The 18014-nt window shown below is 40.9% G+C and overlaps 2 protein-coding genes across 3 annotated transcripts in view; both read left to right on the plus strand.

The window, feature by feature from the left end:
• The first annotated feature begins 233 nt into the window (after positions 1–233).
• Positions 234–18014, plus strand: part of SLC16A7 (solute carrier family 16 member 7) — a 177621-nt gene continuing 159840 nt past the window's right edge. The window contains exon 1 of one of the 2 annotated variants that reach the window (XM_044227710.1): positions 234–406. The gene's annotated coding sequence lies outside the window, so the exon portion shown is untranslated. Of the gene's footprint in view, positions 407–15643; positions 15778–18014 lie in introns of those variants that run through there. The other variant, XM_044227711.1, reaches the window with a different exon arrangement.
• Positions 11924–12941, plus strand: LOC122891782 (40S ribosomal protein SA-like). The gene has a single exon (XM_044227713.1). It carries the CDS (start codon positions 12021–12023, stop codon positions 12906–12908), a length of 888 nt encoding a protein of 295 aa, XP_044083648.1. The 5' UTR covers positions 11924–12020; the 3' UTR covers positions 12909–12941.

Below are 18014 nucleotides of genomic sequence, written 5' to 3' on the forward strand. Positions count from 1 at the left end.
AACTAAACTCTGAAGTCAAGGGCCGGGAGCCCCAGAGAGTGTCTACAGCGGTGACTGTCGCTGGGAGCATGCTCAGTCGGCCCAGAGTCACAGGGCGGGGTTCGCCCCCACCCGCGGCCGGCCCGCTCGCGGACAGCCCAGAGCGCTCGCCCCCGCCCTCCTCCTCCACTCCCGCCACCCAGCGGCGCGCGCTCCCGGGCACCAACTAGGGCGCTCAGCCGCCGCGCCTCCCCTCCACCCTCCACCCCCTCCTCCGCCGGGTGCGGCGGGCGAGGACAAGTCTAGGGACATAAATAAATAAATAATTCCATTCACCCGGGGACAGCGAAGCGGACCGGCTGCGGCTGCGGCGGCGGGGGCGGAACGGACTGCTGCAGCGCCCACCCCGTGCCAGACACCGGGTGAAGTAAGTACACCCCGGGAGGGAGGGGGGAGGCGGCGGCGCCGGCGAGAGGAAGGCGAGCGTGCCCCTGCCAAACCAGCTGCCGGCGGAGCCGCACGCGTGTGTAAAAATAATGGCTAGTCGGTGACAAACGCGCCGACGCAGAGAGGGCCAGGGAGCCCTTATATAGACAAAAACCCCCTGAGCCGCGGCGGGAGGAGAGCTCGCGTCAGTGAGACGCGCGGACAGCTGCGCTGGAGCTGAGGGGGCCGCAGCCGGCGCGGGCTCGGGCGCGCGCGCCCGCCCGCGCGCGTCGGGGAGGTGGGCCCGAGGGGTCCCGGGCTGGAAGCGCCCGCGCGCCCGCGCGCTTTTGGCTAGGAAGTGCGAACCCTCTGGGCTCTTGCGCAGACTCTGCCCACGCGCTGCTCCCCCTCTCCTTGGCCCACGAGTCTCCCAGGGCTGGTCCCCAACAGGCGTGTCGCCAGCGCGCCTGTCGCCGGCATCCCGTCCCAGACCCAAGAACAGCCCGGGGTGGTCTCGTTGCCCAGCAATTGCGGACGAGTGGTGGGGGAAGTGTGCGTAGGGAGGGTCTTTTCTTGCAGCCCATGATCGGGGCTCGGAGAGGCTGCGAGGAGGGGACCAACGGGGAGGAGGTGTCTTCTTCCTAATTTTTTGGTCCCCAGGTTGTGTAGGGCGGAGGCGGATGGAAAGATGCGTCGGGGAGAGGCCTGCGCTCGGGCAGAACGGAGCGTGACTGGACCGGGTCCAGGGGTCGAGGAGGGCCTGCGTCTCCCAGTATCACGCGGGTTTCCTGGGCCGCTGCGCCACGCTGGGGGCGCCAGGTCTGGGCAGGTATTGCTGGAGGCTAGAGACGCGGCTCACGTGTGAACCGCCTCCTGTCAGCGGTTGCTCCCCAGCTGCTGCCCTTTGCAGCCCCTTTTCTCCCTTACTTCCGCTCAAGGGATTGCAGACTGCCTTGGTGAGGGTGGTTATGACTAAGGCCACTTTCCTGGTAGGTCTGGCGAGGGGATTTTGTGGTTTACTCCAGGGATATTAAAACACACACACACACACACACACACACACACACTCCCCGGAAACGAGCGGTTTCTCTTCAAGTGACTACCATCCCTTCCTGGAGAAGTACTCAGTGGGTTGGGTTGACTGAGAGCAGGCTGGTGTTTGTAGCAAAGCTAATATTTCATGTCCTCCTCCCTTTCCTGGTCCAAAAGAGACACAGTGGAGAATTAAAATAGTGAGGCATCACGAGGGCGATGGGGAAAAGACTGGTCAGGAGGAAACAGTGGGCGCTAGATGCCCTTTCCTGGCACTGCGTGCTTATGGCTGAGCACAAGTTGAGAGCTCAGGAGGGCTGCAAACTTTCAAAAGACGCATTGACTTGAATGTGCTGTCGTCCTTGGAACCACAAGTACTAAGTGTGCATTTCAGGGAAGTGTGGCTGCGTATCAAAGCTGGGTGGTGGCTGCAGAGAGTAGATGAGGGTTGAACAAGGTGACCCTTATTTAGACCTGGTGAAGCAATCTTAACTCCACTTTCTGCTTCTGAACACATTACATTTAAAGCAATCTAAGTGAACGGGCAACTGAATGATTCAGTGAAAGGGAAAGATTATTACCTTAAGCAACTCAGTGTGTTGTGTAACAACTCATGAAGTCAGAAACCGTTTTTTTTTTCTTTTTTTTTCTCAAAACTCACATCAGCAGTTTGCAATTACATACTGCCTTTCCCCCCCAGGGAGTGTTTTAATAATGGTAAGTGATGTGAAATTTTAACACCATTTCCCAATGTCCAAGTTCTTGAATCCTTCTATAAATGTTCAGTTTATTTCTGGGTATGCATTTACTCTTTTATAATACATAGCTTATATTTTCAGCCTTGAGCCCTCCTGAAGGGAAGAAGGGCAGAGTGACCTATAGAAATATCCCCCATCCAGAGTCATATTCCTGGATCATGAATCTGAAATAAAAGGAGGTCTCCTGCATTTACTTTTATTTCTATATTTATATTCAGTAAACTTTTTTTTTTTAAAGATATTCACATGGAAAAGGTAATTAACTTCAGAGTTAGACTTCAAGGTCAGTTTTGTACTTATGTAAGGTTGACCAATTATTTAACCATTTCCTCAGTTTTTCTTATCTCTAAAATGTGGTTGGTAGTATCTACCCTGAAGTGCTATCGTGAGGAATAACGTTTATGAAAAACACCTAAAACATAGACTAGCTGTTTTTGAACCTCCGGAATCATTCCAGACACTGCACTCTGGTTACCAAGATGGAGGAGGGTGGAATTCTGTTCTCAAAAAAGTTCACATCTGGTTATCCAGGTTAATCTTCCTCCTATACTCTTAGTGCTTTGTTGATGTTGTTAGATATAAGTGTTTTTTATTTTTTTTAATTTTTTAAGTTTTCATTTACATTCCAGTTAGTTAACATACAATGTAATAATATTAGTTTCAGGTGTACAACATAGTGATTTCACACTTCTGACACCAGGTGCTCATCACAATATCCCGTTAGCTTTCAATCAATTTCCTCCTCAGTGTAAGAGACATATATCCTAAATAATTTGTAAGGGATTTAGCAGTTGTAAGAAATGTTTTTAAGAACTGATAAAAGGCAATTTGAGAAAGGCACCTCACCTCAGAAACTGGTGTATCCAGCTCCATTCTTTTGCCTATTGAGTGACCGTATATAGGCAGGAAATGGAGGCTTTTCTTCTTGCTATGGGGGAAGGACACTCTTTCCCTGGAAATTATCTCTGCCCATGATCCAGTTCCATTTTTTTTGGAAGAAGAGACTGAGCTGCAATTTATTCCACACTTGGGGCGGACTACAATCCACCTACTTTGAGAAGCCCAAGAGTATGGGACTGTAGCAACATCTCTGTAATGTTTACCAACTTCTAGGCACTGTGGTACTACTCTCTGTGAGTCTATCAATATCTACATTTGTAGAAGAGGATTTTAGGCACCATGAGTTAACTTGCTCAGATTCCACAGCTAAAGGCCCGGGTCTCGGGCAAAGGAGGGAAGAGGGTAAAAACAGGGCCTCTGTAGTCTGGTCTGTCTGGGTTTTGATCCTGGCTCTGCCGTTTACCAGCTAGGACAGATTGCCAAACCTCTCGAAATCTTGGTTTCTTCATGTGCGAAAACTTCTCCAAAACTGTTTCTTCATTTCTTCATGTACAAAAAGAGGATAATATTCAATTTCATATAATGGGAGCAAAGGTCAAATGAGATAATACCTGTGAAATTCTTAGCACTGTGCCAAGCACATGTATAATGGCAGCTAGTGTACATATTAATTATGTGGCCTTGAGACTGTTAGGTTGTTGACTGCCTTATTCTTGACAGATATTTAGGAACTCTTCTAAATGCCGTGTTTCCCATTAGATGGCCTAACAGTGTTGGATTGCCTCATGAACCGTTACATGGACTCTCATTGTCTAAGAGGTCATTTTTGGTGTGTCACAGCCTTTCTCAAAACTGGATCAAAGTGATTAGGAAATGTATTGAGAAACAACTGTACACCAAGTCTTAGTGAGAAACAGAGCTTAAAAGATTTTTTTAAAGAGAAAACATCGTTTTCTCAGTTGGCCCCTCAAATGATGAACTGAGGTGCCTAGTCTGCCTACCTGGGAGAGCCAGTAGTTTACAATCATAATGTGAGAGAATAGCCTAATATGGACCATTTTCTAGAGGGGGGGAAAAAAGCCCTTTTATCCCATATACATGGTCGTTAGTAAACAAGAAGGGGATATATGCATTTATGTATAAACAGTAATAATTGAGCACTGGGAAAAAATTAACCATAAGTTAAACAAACTGAACTTGACTGTAATAAAACTAGTCCAGTTAGCACTGGACTAATTGGTGCTTGGGTACACCAGAGACGTTTTCAACATATTCATAAATATCAGTGTTAACAAGTAATGCCAATATTTTTGAAAACACTTTCCTGTCCTGCTACAAAAACCTCTTATGAATGTTTTCATTAATATTCATTTAAATCCCAAATGAGTTCATGAAAATCTTACAGGGAATTTGAGTGACAGCTATGCAATGCTGGTATAAAGATACTTTTGTTCAAGGTTTTATGCAATTAGATAGCCCTGCAAAAATTGACATATGTGGTTCAATTATCTAAACTGGTAATTAATTTTTGGTAGTATTTGGCATTAGAGCAGCAATTTTTCAATTAAAAATATTTAGTACATGTGGTGAACACAAGAAAAATATTTGTTTAGAAAAATAAAGATCTGCATAAAATATTGGTAAATTTGGAAAGTTTTTTATGTCAAACTTTGGCTGTTTCCTCCCCTAATAACACAATAAATGTGTTCTTATTAGAAGTCTATACCTCTAAACAGATTCTGATTAGAGTTAATACACAGATGAATTATAATTTGTAAGAAGAAGGTGCCCTGCTAAGTTATTTACTTGAAGACAACTGCTTTTGGAATTAGATTAGATATGAATACACAGCAAAAGTAAAAGGCATGGGTTTACTTGAACAGTTTCTAAGGGGTGAACTGCATTAATGATATTTGCCTTATTTTAAATCTGATTCTCTGAAATGTAAGAATCCAAAGTTCTATCAGTTCTTCTCAAGTATGCCAAAGGTGTGTTCAGTGATAAACAGCATCACGTGACAGTGTTTCCTAACAGCTGCTACTGTTGGCGTTTTGGCAGGACACCTCTTCTTGATGTGGGAATGCCTCTTTCATTGCAGGACATTAAGTACCTTTGACCCCTGTCCTTCATATGCTGATAGCTTCCCCTCTGTCATGGTAACTACCAAAAATTCCCCTGATGTTTAAATATACCTCCTGGAAGAATGGTACTAGATGTGGTTGAAAATTATTAGCCAATAGGATCAAATTGAGAATGTTTAAGGAAATTATTCTTGAGATCAGAGTAGCTCCAGGTGTCTTCTGTTTTTTCTTCAAAAGATAATCTCCTGTGAAAATACCTTGATTTGAGGGAATAAGTTCTTTCTTGTAAGATGTATTAAGTATAATCATGTAATAATCATGTTATCCTAAGTTCCAAACTTGCCTTTGTTTTAACCTGTCATCAGCCTTTGGCAATACTGGCACCTGTTTCTTCCTAAGCTTTGGCTTCCAGGTACTCCTTCTTTTCCTCTTACTTCTCTGACTACTTATTTGCAGCTCCTTCTTTCCTTCTTTCAACTCCTGCTCAGTTTTTCGTTTGTGTATATTCTGTTGATTGACAGAGCTCATCCTCTTGTGACTACTGCTTTCTCCTCTGTAGGAATAACTTCCACGTCATTATCTTCAGCCTTGGCCTTCACGAAAGCTTCATGCGGACCTTTCCAAGTGCCTGCTGGACAGCTCCTCTTCCCTGGGCTGCTGACACCTTGAACAGTGTCCTCTGTACTCTCTGTCTTCCTTCTTTGCTTGGCTCTTATTGCTGTTATTGGTATTAGCATTCTAGTCTAGAAGATTTGAGACCTCCCTCCTCCCGGTCGTGCATATCCAGCTCAGTTGCTGAGACCTGACTATTGTACAACCAAAATACTTCTTTTGTACTTCGTTCTTTTCTGATGTTGCCTGACACAGAGTTTGGGCACTTCTGACTAAAGCCTAGAATCATGTCAGTCTCTTATCAGTTTTTCTCACCTCTAGCCCCTCACTCTACGACTTAATTCTGTATTTGCCACCAGATAGTCTTATTGAAGTACACCTCCATCTCTGATATGTTCCTGCCACTTTGGTGATTCCTATTCCTGGGTCTAAGGGCTAGCAATTCCAAAAAAATTTTCCGGGCTCATCTCCCACCATCATTATACTTGAGTCCAGCTGAACTGGCCCCTCTGTCTCATTCATCTGCATTCTATTTCCTGCCACCATACCTTTGGCTATGTTGTGCTTTCATCTTAAAATGCTCTGACTTTCCTGCTTTTCCATTTCTAGCTTTAACCTCACCTTCATAACTGAGCTTAAATACTATGTTCAAATGTCCTTTGAAGGCTCTAGATAAGTAGAAGAAACTTTTTAAAAATTTTAGTAATGTTGCATTTGTAATCAGTTTTATTTGTTTTAAACATTTTATTATAGTTGCATTTGTATAAGTCTTTAGTTTCTCTTTGTAATACAAAGAGGCCTTGTAGGCCTTCCTGTAGGAAGCCTTGTAGGCCAAGAGGCCTGGAGGCCAGGTATAATTATCTGTATTAACATATGTTTTAACACTTTGGTGAATTACAGGATTGTAAGGAATTTAGAGGAAATCTGTTTCTTCCTCTTTCTTTCCATTCTTATGTACTGTTTCTTTAGCATCTTTAATAAACCACCATTTATTAAGTATATACACTGAGGCAATCTGTTCTTTTTAAGGCATTTCCAATTGTGACAAAGTTCTTGCTTCTACCTAGAGTCCTTACTCAGCTTTCAGAGGGCACACAAAATAAATCCCTTCTCATTTTTATTGATAGCCTTTACATATTTGGTGACAGTTTACATGTATCATATTTTTTCTATCAACTTAGCATATTCAACCTTTTTACCTGTTGTTTTTGTAACCTGGTTAGGGCCACTGTGTTTTTGGAGACATTCAGGTTTAGAAAAGTCTAGATAAGAAATTGGTGAGTGGTTACCTCAAATCAACCTTAAGAACCAGCTTAAGTTGTGCTTATGATTTTCAGAGGCATAAGCAAGAACTTATTTAGTCTTGCTAAATAAGTTAAATTAAGCTTTGTTTGTGTGACTAAACTGGTTTTGTCCCGGAATTTTCAGAGCTGTCCTCTGTTTGTTTGTTTTTTAAATAATATTTTTTATTTTTAAAAAACATATAATGTATTATTAGCTCCAGGGGTACAGATGTGTGAATCACCAGGTTTACACACTTCACAGCACTCACCATAGCACATACCCTCCGCAATGTCCATAACCCCACCACCCTCTTACCCCCCCCCACACGGCACCCTCAGTTTGTTTTGTGACTTTAAGAGTCTCTTATGGTTTGTCTCCCTCCGGATCCCATCTTGTTTCATTTCTCTGTTTGTTTTTTTGTTTAATAATACAATTAAACTATGTGTCTGATTCTTTATATATAGTATTTCTATTCTCATTATTACCAATGTGAGATTCTCATTATTACCAATGTGAGATAGGTTGTATTTATTTATCGATAAACTAAGGACTCAGCAAGATAAGAGTGCCCATTAGGGAACCCCAAGAGTCCCTGTCTCAGTAGATGTTTGAATGCAGGTAAGATGTTAATGGCAACTAAATCTTGCTTCTGTATCTTAAATCATTTCAAATCAGTAAATAATTAGCATTGCTATATGAAGTACTCTACATAGAGAGCTGAAAATATGTGTAAGATATCCTTCCTGACACCCTGAGGAGACTGTAATTTCAGAGACCTTCTCAATGTGTGTACCAGTTATGAGTACAATCCAGAGTAGAATTGTCAAAATAAATGGAAGAGAGCAGTGATAGTCTGCAACAGAGGTTGACAAACTGTAGCTCTTGGGCTGGATCTAGCCTACTGCCCGTTTTTGTAAATGAAGTTTTCCTGGAATACAGCTACATCTATTTGTTTTTACATTCTCGGTGGCCAGTTAATTTCCTGCTGCTGGATAGAGTTGAGTGGTTGTAACTTTGCCTATCAAACCTAAAATATTTAATATTTAGCACTTTAAGGAAAATATATTTGTTGATCCCTGCTCTCGGATTTTAGAAGTGGGAGACTTCACTATGTGATGGAAGAATCAAAAAAGACTTTAATGAAAGAACTGGAAATGTTTTAGAGCTGAGAAGATAGTCTTTTTTAAAGATTTTATTTATTTATTTGACAGACAAAGATCACGGCAGTGATAGGCAGAGAGGCAGTCAGAGAGAGAGAGAGAGAGAGAGTGGGGGGGAAGCAGGCTCCCTGCCGAGCAGGGAGCCTCATGTGGGTCTCCATCCCAGGACCCTGAGATCATGATCTGAACCGAAGGCAGAAGCTTTAACTTACTGAGCCACTCAGGTGCCCCGAGGAGATAGTTGTTAAGTGAAGTGAGGAGATGGTCAGTTTAACCACAAAACTCAAAAGCAAAAGCAAACACATGGATAAATAAAATATTTTTTTTTAAAAGATTTTATTTATTTACTTGACAGACAGAGATCATAAGCAGATAGAGAGGCAGGCAGAGAGAGAGAGGGGAGGAAGCAGGCTCCGCGCCGAGCAGAGAGCCCAATGCGGGACTCAATCCCAGAACCCTGAGATCATGACCTGAGCCAAAGGCAGAGGCCCAACCGTCTGAGCCACCCAGGCGCCCTAAATAAAACATTTAAAAAAATGTATATAATTCATATAATACAATCATTTGTCTGTGAGTATACATTTTCTAAGTATTCATCTAGAACAATGATTCTTTTTAAAAAATATTTTATTTATTTATTTGACGGAGAGATCACAAGTAGGCAGAGACAGGCAGAGAGAGATTGGGGGAAGCAAGCTCCCTGCTAAGTAGAGAGCCTGATGTGGAGCTTGATCCCAGGACCCTGAGATCATGACCTGAGCCCAAGGCTGAGGCTTAACCCACTCAGCCACCGAGGTGCCCCTTAGAACAATGATTCTTAAACTTGATGAGACATTTGAACCAATTGGTGGATATTTATTTATTTATTTAGATTATCCATTTATTTGAGAAACAGAGGCAGAGTAGGGGAGGAGCAGAGAGGAAGGAGTAGAGAGGAAGGAACAGAGGACGAGAGAGAGGGGACAAGCAGACTTCTCCTGAGCAGGGAGCCCAATGCAAGGCTCTGTCCTAGGACTCCTAGATCATGACCTGATCTGAAACCAGGAGTCAGGTACTTAACTGACTGAGTCACCGAAGTACCCCCAACTGTGAATTATTTAAAGATAAGATTTTGTTTTGCTCAGTAATTTGTGATACTAAAGCAAAGTCTATGTGGAAAATCCCTGATCCAAAGTATTACTCACCTGATAAAATTGATTATTTCCTGTAGAAGACAGAGAAATGTTTTCTCAAAACTTATCTCAATCTTCAAAAAGCACATGAATGCTAGACATGTGTCAATTATTTTTACTAGTCACTAGTTATAGTTAAAAAAAATACTAGATATTGAGAACACAACTAATCGCCAGCACTGTGTCAAGAGCATTTCATACTTATCTCATTAAAAACTTACAGTAGCCCCGTGAGTTGGATGATATTGTTCCCATTCTGCAAAAGAGAATACTGAGGATCAGATAGAACAGATACTTGGCTTAAAACTGTGACACTAGTAAATAGATCACCATTATTCATTATCATCAAGAAATTGACTTTTTTTTTTTTTTAAAGATTTTATTTTTTTATCAGAGAGAGAGAGAGGGGGAGAGAGCGAGCACAGGCGGACAGAATGGCAGGCAGAGGCAGAGGGAGAAGCAGGCTCCCTGCTGAGCGAGGAGCCTGATGTGGGACTCGATCCCAGGATGCCGGGATCATGACCCGAGCCGAAGGCAGCTGCCTAACCAACTGAGCCACCCAGGTGTCCCAAGAAATTGACTTTTTTAAAAGGAAATTTTTGGAGCTGGGACATAGATAAGAATGGACTTCAATAAATTAAAAAAAAAAGTGAATTAGCCACTTTTTTCTATGCTGTGACTGAATTCTGTTAAAAGCATTGGGTCATATTTTTGTAAAAGTTGAGTCTGCTTTCACTACAAATGCGTCCGCAAGTTTTTATTGAAAATACTGTTTTATTGACCCAGAACTTTCTTTATCCTCTCTGTTTCTTTTGTTTCTTTCTCTCTTTTCCTTCTTAATGTTTAGTTCGTGATACTGTCTTCTTTTTTTTCCTTCCTTTTTCTGTAGTATTCCTTCCTAATATTCATCTAGGCCCTACTTGCTTATTCTACAGTGTCTTTAGTGTAGCAATAAAGTGCTTCAGTGCATTTTCCTAAAGCAATGGCCTCTTTGAAAGGGAAAACAAAGAATCAGTGCAACTTAATACCAGGTGTCTTTTTTTTTTTTCCCCCTCCTTAGAAACTTAGAACTTAGAAAACAGCAGATACTGCAGAAATATTTGCATATCACTAATGGATATGACAAAATAATAAATAGATAGGAAAAGGTGAGTGATCAGAAGAAGCTGCTGGGAGTATATGAAAATGTAAATCCATCCCTCATGGGCCACATTAACATCTCTGTGGAGAGTAATCTGGCCACTTGTGCCTTGGAAAGAATATTAATTACACACAGTAATGGCGTGCTATAGGATTCACAGATACCAGTTCTGAAGTTCACTAAAAATTGTTTCCTTTTTTATCATTAATTTTCTAAGTAATAAATGCTGTGGATTTAAGAAAAAAGCTGCTTCATGGAGGAGACATGCGAATTTTTATTGTTACTTTATTTTATTTTTATCAGTAACATAGACTTGTTACTCTTATCTCAATAAAATTTGTTTTCAAATGTTCAATAAAAAGGGGAAGAGACACTTCTGTAGACATATCACCAATTAAAAATAAAGGACTTTTAAAATTAATTTTTAAATGGTTTTTTAAGATTTTTAAAATGATTTTATTTATTTATTTGACAGAGAACGAGACCAGGAGCACAAGAGGGGGATCAGGAGAGGAAGAAGCAGGCTCCCCGATGAGCAGGGAGCCCAATGTGGGGCTGGATCCCATAACCCTGGGGTCATGACCTGAGTCCAAGGCAGATGCTTAATCATCTGAGCCACCAGGTGCCCCTTTATTAAGAGATTTTTATTTATTTATTTGAAAGTGAACCAGAGGGGGAGAGAGAGAGAGAGAGAGAGGGAACAAGCTGGGGATGTGGAGGGCAGTGGCAGAGGAAGAGGGAGAAACAGATTTCCCACTGAGTAGGGAGCCTGATGCCCAATGTGGGGCTAGATCTTAGAACCTTGGGATCATGACCTGTTCCAAAGGTAGATGCTTAATTGACTGAACCACCCAGGTGCCCCCAAAATAAAATTTATTTTAAATGCTTAGAAACTTAATTATTGTTCATTGGGATATGTCACTGTTTATGATAAAAATTATTATGTACAATTTGGTCTATAACTTTCATATGAGTGAATGTTCTGTCCAACTTTTTTAGTCTATAAGCTGTTTAAATTATTTCACATTTGATCAGGCCTCATATTTCACTAGCTTTTCAGATATTGAGTTGGGGTCTATAAAATCTAATTTTAGAAGTGTAATTTTTAAGTTATTCTCTAAGGATTTTCAAAAAGATTTACTCACTCAGATTTCGGAATTAGAAAAGAAGACAGAGAAGGCAAATAGCATACTTGGTGCTGGTTGTGTGCCAGAGAGAAGGCGTGGGGCTTTATATGCATTAACTCACATAATCCTGGAAGTCATTATCTGACAGCCTCAATAGCCCTGTAATGTGGACATCATTCTCACTAATTTAGGATGGAAATGAAGCAGGTGGGTTAGGTAACAAAGCTCTGTTTTCAAAATCCACGTTTGTCCTAGTCAATGTAGTCTTCCCAGGTAGAGTAGAATCTTCTCTCCCTGAACACACATTTTCTAGAAAAGGAAAATATAGCTTTTTTCCGCGCTACCCAGGGAAGGGTCCATACGGCGTTGTTTCGCGTTCCCATCGTAACTTAACGGGAAACTTTCACAATGTCCGGAGCCCTTGATGTCCTGCAAATGAAGGAGGAGGATGTCCTCAAATTCCTTGCAGCGGGAAGCCATTTAGGTGGCACCAACCTTGACTTCCAGATGGAACAGTACATCTACAAAAGGAAAAGTGATGGTATCTACATCATAAATCTGAAGAGGACCTGGGAGAAGCTTCTGCTGGCAGCTCGTGCCATTGTTGCCATTGAAAACCCAGCTGATGTTAGTGTCATATCGTCCAGGAATACTGGCCAGCGAGCTGTGCTGAAATTTGCTGCTGCAACTGGAGCCACTCCCATTGCTGGCCGCTTCACTCCTGGAACATTCACTAACCAGATCCAGGCAGCCTTCCGAGAGCCAAGACTTCTGGTGGTTACTGATCCCAGGGCTGACCACCAGCCTCTTACAGAGGCATCTTATGTTAACCTGCCTACCATTGCTCTGTGTAACACAGACTCTCCTCTGCGCTATGTGGACATTGCCATCCCTTGCAACAACAAGGGAGCTCACTCAGTGGGTCTAATGTGGTGGATGCTGGCCAGGGAAGTTCTGCGCATGCGTGGCACCATTTCTCGTGAACACCCGTGGGAGGTCATGCCTGATCTCTACTTCTACAGAGATCCTGAAGAGATTGAAAAGGAAGAGCAGGCTGCTGCTGAAAAGGCTGTGACCAAGGAAGAATTCCAGGGTGAATGGACAGCTCCAGCTCCTGAGTTCAATGCTACTCAGCCTGAAGTTGCAGACTGGTCTGAAGGCGTGCAGGTGCCCTCTGTGCCTATTCAGCAGTTCCCTACTGAAGACTGGAGCGCCCAGCCGGCCACTGAAGACTGGTCTGCAGCTCCCACTGCTCAGGCCACTGAATGGGTAGGAACAACCACTGAGTGGTCTTAAGCTGCTCTTCCACAAAGGCAAACAAAATGGAAATAAGGTTGACGGAAAATAAACAGTTTGTAAAAGTCAAAAAAAAAAAAAAAAAAAGAAAAGGAAAATATAGGGAAGATAAAAGAAATATTTAGGATTCTGTCCTTTTAGGTTGTGCTAATTAAAAAAAAATTTTTAAATATCAAAATCACACATGGAAGTCTTCCTCAAAAAAACAAAAGGTGATTAAAAGGACAAGTACAATGTTGACAAAAGTTTATTTTGCCTCTTTTCCACATTTTCTTAGTATGTTCGGGCTGCTATAACAAATACCACAGACTGGGTAGCTTATAAACAACAGAAATTTATTTCTCACAGTTCTGGAGACTGCAAGTCTGAGATCAGGGTGCCAGTGTGGCCTTCTTCCTCCAGGTTGCAGAAGTCTAGTTGTATCCTCACATGGTGGGAGGGATGCAGGAGCTCTTTGGGGTCTCCTTTACAAGAGCGCAAATTCCATTCATGAGGGCTCCACCCTCATGACCTAAGCCCTCTGCATAGGCCCCATCTGCTAATATCATCACCGGACAGTATGATGTCAACATCTGAATCTGAGGGGCCACAAGCATTTAGACCACAGTATATACCCTTCCTCCAAAAAAATGTCAAGTCTGTGAACTGTGTATGGTTGTGACTGAGGTTAGCACCAAGAATTGAGGTAGACATGGATAACACTATGAAATTAGGACTAAGTCTACATAACTGGGATTTGAATATTGTTTTACTTTTTTTTCTGAGTATTTGATTGTGTTTTATTAAATAGGTACATTGATGTGCTCGCTTCGGCAGCACATATACTAAAAAACCAAAGTCTTAATAATTGTATGTATTTTCCATGTAAGCCCTGGAACTTCATCATGATTTGAATTCAGCGTAAGAGTCCATCTGAAACCTGTTTCAAAGGGATTTATTTAGGGAGACTTTCACTATATGCAATTTATCTCTTAGCCATAGCATCAAACGCCAAGTACATTCAACTGTAGTACCTAGAAGATGGTGCTATAATGAATTCCAGTGTAAATGATTAAAAATGTGTTTCTTTCATAGTAAAACAATTTCAAAATACGTGATTGAGGTCCTACATATTTCAAAATGTGAGGGAGTTGAGTTGAACACTGTCTTTTTTATCAGAGTTTTATTGTGTCTAATGCTTGTTTAGTGTGGGTCTCTTCTTTAGAGATGACAAGAGAATATAATTTGTGCATTGAATTATAATATCCCTTCCTGACTCCAAAAAGATAACCAATCAAGGAGGTATGGGAAAATTATCATGGATTATTAATACTTGCTGAATAGTATTTTTTTTTTTTAAAGATTTTATTTATTTATTTGACAGAGAGAGATTACAAGTAGACAGAGAGGCAGGCAGAGAGAGAGAGAGAGAGAGAGAGGGAAGCAGGCTTCCTGCTGAGCAGAGAGCCCGATGCGGGACTCGATCCCAGGACCCTGAGATCATGACCTGAGCCGAAAGCAGCGGCTTAACCCACTGAGCCACCCAGGCGCCCCGCTGAATAGTATTTTTATGGGAGAGTGTTGATGGGTAAACTAGGGAATGTTCCATTGTTAATTGAACATTTTTATGGGTAGATTAAGAGCAGAGACTATTTTTAGATGTTCTATAGTATTTATATGTAGTTTACCAAAACCAAGAGTTTAAATACAGTAATTCAAACAAAAAGAAGTTAATCTGGTATTTCTGTATGCATAGGGCTTCTTCCACAAAAGTGGATTCAAGTTGGTCTACAAAGGGTTATTAATCCTGAATTAAACAAATAAGATATAGTCTGTTGGCATAAGAAAAGTTTCTGCATGGACTGTTTTGGCTTCTAAAAAGGACCATCTTTTGTAACCAAATTATTAATGATTTCAAAAAAGAGGTTTTGATGTACTCTCCATGTTACCGAAAGGTATTAGAATAGTATATGATGATCAAAGTGCTCTGATTCTTTATTTCATTAGAGAATCAAACTTTGCTTTAAAAAGTAGGTATTCTTTGTCTGTACAGCCATCTCCTTCCTACATTCCTGGGAATCTCCAATTCCTAGAAATCTGAAAATAGAAACATACATGAGAACATATTTTCTCAGTTTTCAGTTTAATTTCTGTTTTAAATATGCCAGTGATCACTAATAAAAATGCCCTTTGCCTGACAATGACTTTTACCTTTTTTTCTTTTTGTAATCTTTTATATGAGGAATTTCCTGATAGGATTGAAAACAGGTGTATGGAGAGACGAGTGTGTGCCAAGATTGGTAAACATTCCGATGCTGAGTTTGCTGTCTCTATGAAACAACCACACTGTGTAGTCACACAATTGCTCCAGTAATAATACAGCAAAGTTACCAGTCATTCTTCTCTTTGGTGACTCTTCCTGCTCTTGGAGTGTCGTAGTTGCCATTGCCCCAGAAATCTGCCTTTGGCCTGTTGTTGAAAGTAACAGCATAAATATATAAGCATAAAGACACTTATATAGCTCACACTTGTATTTTCTGGATTTTACCTTGCTCATAAGATGTGGATTTATCCTGTGAATCCTAAAGTGCCAGAGCTAAAAAGATGAACCTGTTGGAGCTTGCTTGTTGCCTCATCTTGGACCCTGGCCTGCTTCTGCTCCATGACTTGACTCTGTTGGATCTTGGCATTAACTTTGGCCAGAACCTAGGGACTGTTCCCTGAAATGCCCTTCAGTTTTACTGGAAGGGGAAACTACAAATAATAGTCATGGGAACCTAACGGTTGCCAAAAGCCAGACTGAGAAAGAAAAGCCTAATGGACAAGCAGCAGCATGATGCCTAAAGAGACTCGCTTTTTCTTGACGGCCCTGTGCTTGTGACCTTTAAGTGTAAGTACAAAGAGTGGGGATTTTATTGTGTAGTATCCCACCCGCCCTATAACCGAAGAATTGGAGGTGCTTCCTAAAGTCTTCTCTGAAGGTAGGAAGCATCCTGATAATACCTAAATAATAGCATTTTTATGGGAATTCTCTCTTTTGCTTCTGACCAAAGCTTTTTATCATTTAGTGTGAACAAAACTAAAAAAATTAGATAATAACAAAAATCATTTGCCATGTAATTGAGGTATTCTGGGTGGACCACTAAAATCGTCTAAATTTGTGCTTAAAATCTGTATAAGGAAGCTCATAGTTTTTCTTGAATTTATTTTAAATTTTGGTGGCTGCTTTAATTTTTAATGAGAAAAATACTGAGTCAGTTATTTTGCACAAATACAAAAAAGAAACATTCTAAATTGATTTTTACGTTACCGTATTAGGGTTTTATTGTGTAAAAATAACTCCATTGTCTTCTTAAGACTCTGCTTGATTGTATTTCTTTTTTCTTTTTTTTTTTTTTAAAGATTTTATTTATTTATTTGACAGACAGAGATCACAAGTAGGCAGAGAGGCAGGCAGAGAGAGAGAGAGGGAGAAGCAGGCTTCCTGCTGAGCAGAGAGCCAGATGTGGGGCTCGATCCCAGGACCCTGGGATCATGACCTGAGCGGAAGGCAGAGGCTTTAACCCACTGAGCCACCCAGGTGCCCCTTGATTGTATTTCTTAATTCAGTTGTCTCAACTATTTGTAAGGGTAAAAAAATAAAGAACATTCAGTAGAATGAACAACGGGAACTGAGTCACTTTTATTCTGGAAAGAAGGTATCATCTATCGATATAGAGGAATTTCAACATTTTCAGAATAAGGCCACTATATGAGGAGAGCTTAGATGCATGTTATTTATTTATACCATTCCTCTGACATTCATTGTTTAAAAGGCAACTAAAACTCATCTCTACTATTACACTTAATAGCATATTTTTTTCTTTTTTTTTTTTTTTTTTGAAGATTTTATTTATTTATTTGACAGACAGAGTTCACAAGTGGGCAGAGAGGCAGGCAGAGAGACAGGAGGAAGCAGGCTCCTGCTGAGCAGAGAGCCTGATGCAGGGCTCGATCCCAGGACTCCGGGATCATGACCTGAGCCGAAGGCAGTGGCTTTAACCCACTGAGCCAGCCAGGCGCCCTTAATAGTATATTTTCTAGCATCATTGCCCAGTTAAAAGTCATATTCTGTCTGAGAATTTACTTACCATGAGTGAGATTTCATAGGGTTTAATATGGTATATGGTTTGGCACTAATACATTCTTTGGAGAGGTGGCTGTCTAACTTTACAAATAATTAATCGAGATTTTTTCTAACGCATAATATTTTGTGTCAATATGTAGTGTGAGGAGAAAATCACTTTTATTTTGTAAGCATTATTGTTAGGCCCATTTCACCATGAAGTATGGAATAAAAAAATTTAATCTGCACATATTGTTGCTCTATTCTGCAAGTCTTTAGTCATGTGAATGTATTACTTAAATTAGTGCACTTTCTTAAAATTTATAAAGGCAAAATTGTTTCTTATTAAATGTATGTACCCTTCTTGTCCATCATTATTAGTATACTCATAAAATTCTACTTGGCTTTGGACAGGCACTAGCCTCTAATCTATACTCTATTCAGGCAATGCCTTAAGTTTAAAATTTTCCAAACTTTGCTTGATTACAGATGCCATTTTGAACAGAATTTCATAGCTTTGTAATTTAATGGAATGCCTTTTAGGAAACATTGCCTTCAGGCTAGACCTTTGTGTTTAAGACAAAATAGAATTTTGAAAGAATTATTTGTAATAAGTCAATGTGCAGAAATCAGTGGCTTTCTTATACACTAACAATGAAAATACAGAAAGGGAAATTAGAGAATTGATTCCATTTACTATAGCACCAAGAACCATAAGATACCTGGGAATAAACCTAACTAAAGAGGTAAAGGATCTATACTTGAGGAACTATAGAACACTCATGAAAGAAATTGAAGAAGACACAAAAAGATGGAAGACCATTCCATGCTCTTGGATGGGAAGAATAAACATTGTTAAAATGTCTATACTGCCTAGAGCAATCTATACTTTTAATGCCATTCCGATCAAAATTCCACCGGCATTCTTCAAAGAGCTGGAGCAAATAATCCTAAAATTTGTATGGAATCAGAAGAGACCCCGAATCGCTAAGGAAATGTTGAAAAACAAAAATAAAGCTGGC

The sequence above is a fragment of the Neovison vison genome, chromosome 12 (assembly GCF_020171115.1).
Source record: "Neovison vison isolate M4711 chromosome 12, ASM_NN_V1, whole genome shotgun sequence".
Taxonomy (NCBI): Eukaryota; Metazoa; Chordata; class Mammalia; order Carnivora; family Mustelidae; genus Neogale; species Neogale vison.

Excerpts from the sequence above, each read along its gene's own strand:
- LOC122891782 (XM_044227713.1), top strand. The coding sequence starts at position 12,021 with ATGTCCGGAGCCCTTGATGTCCTGCAAATGAAGGAGGAGGATGTCCTC.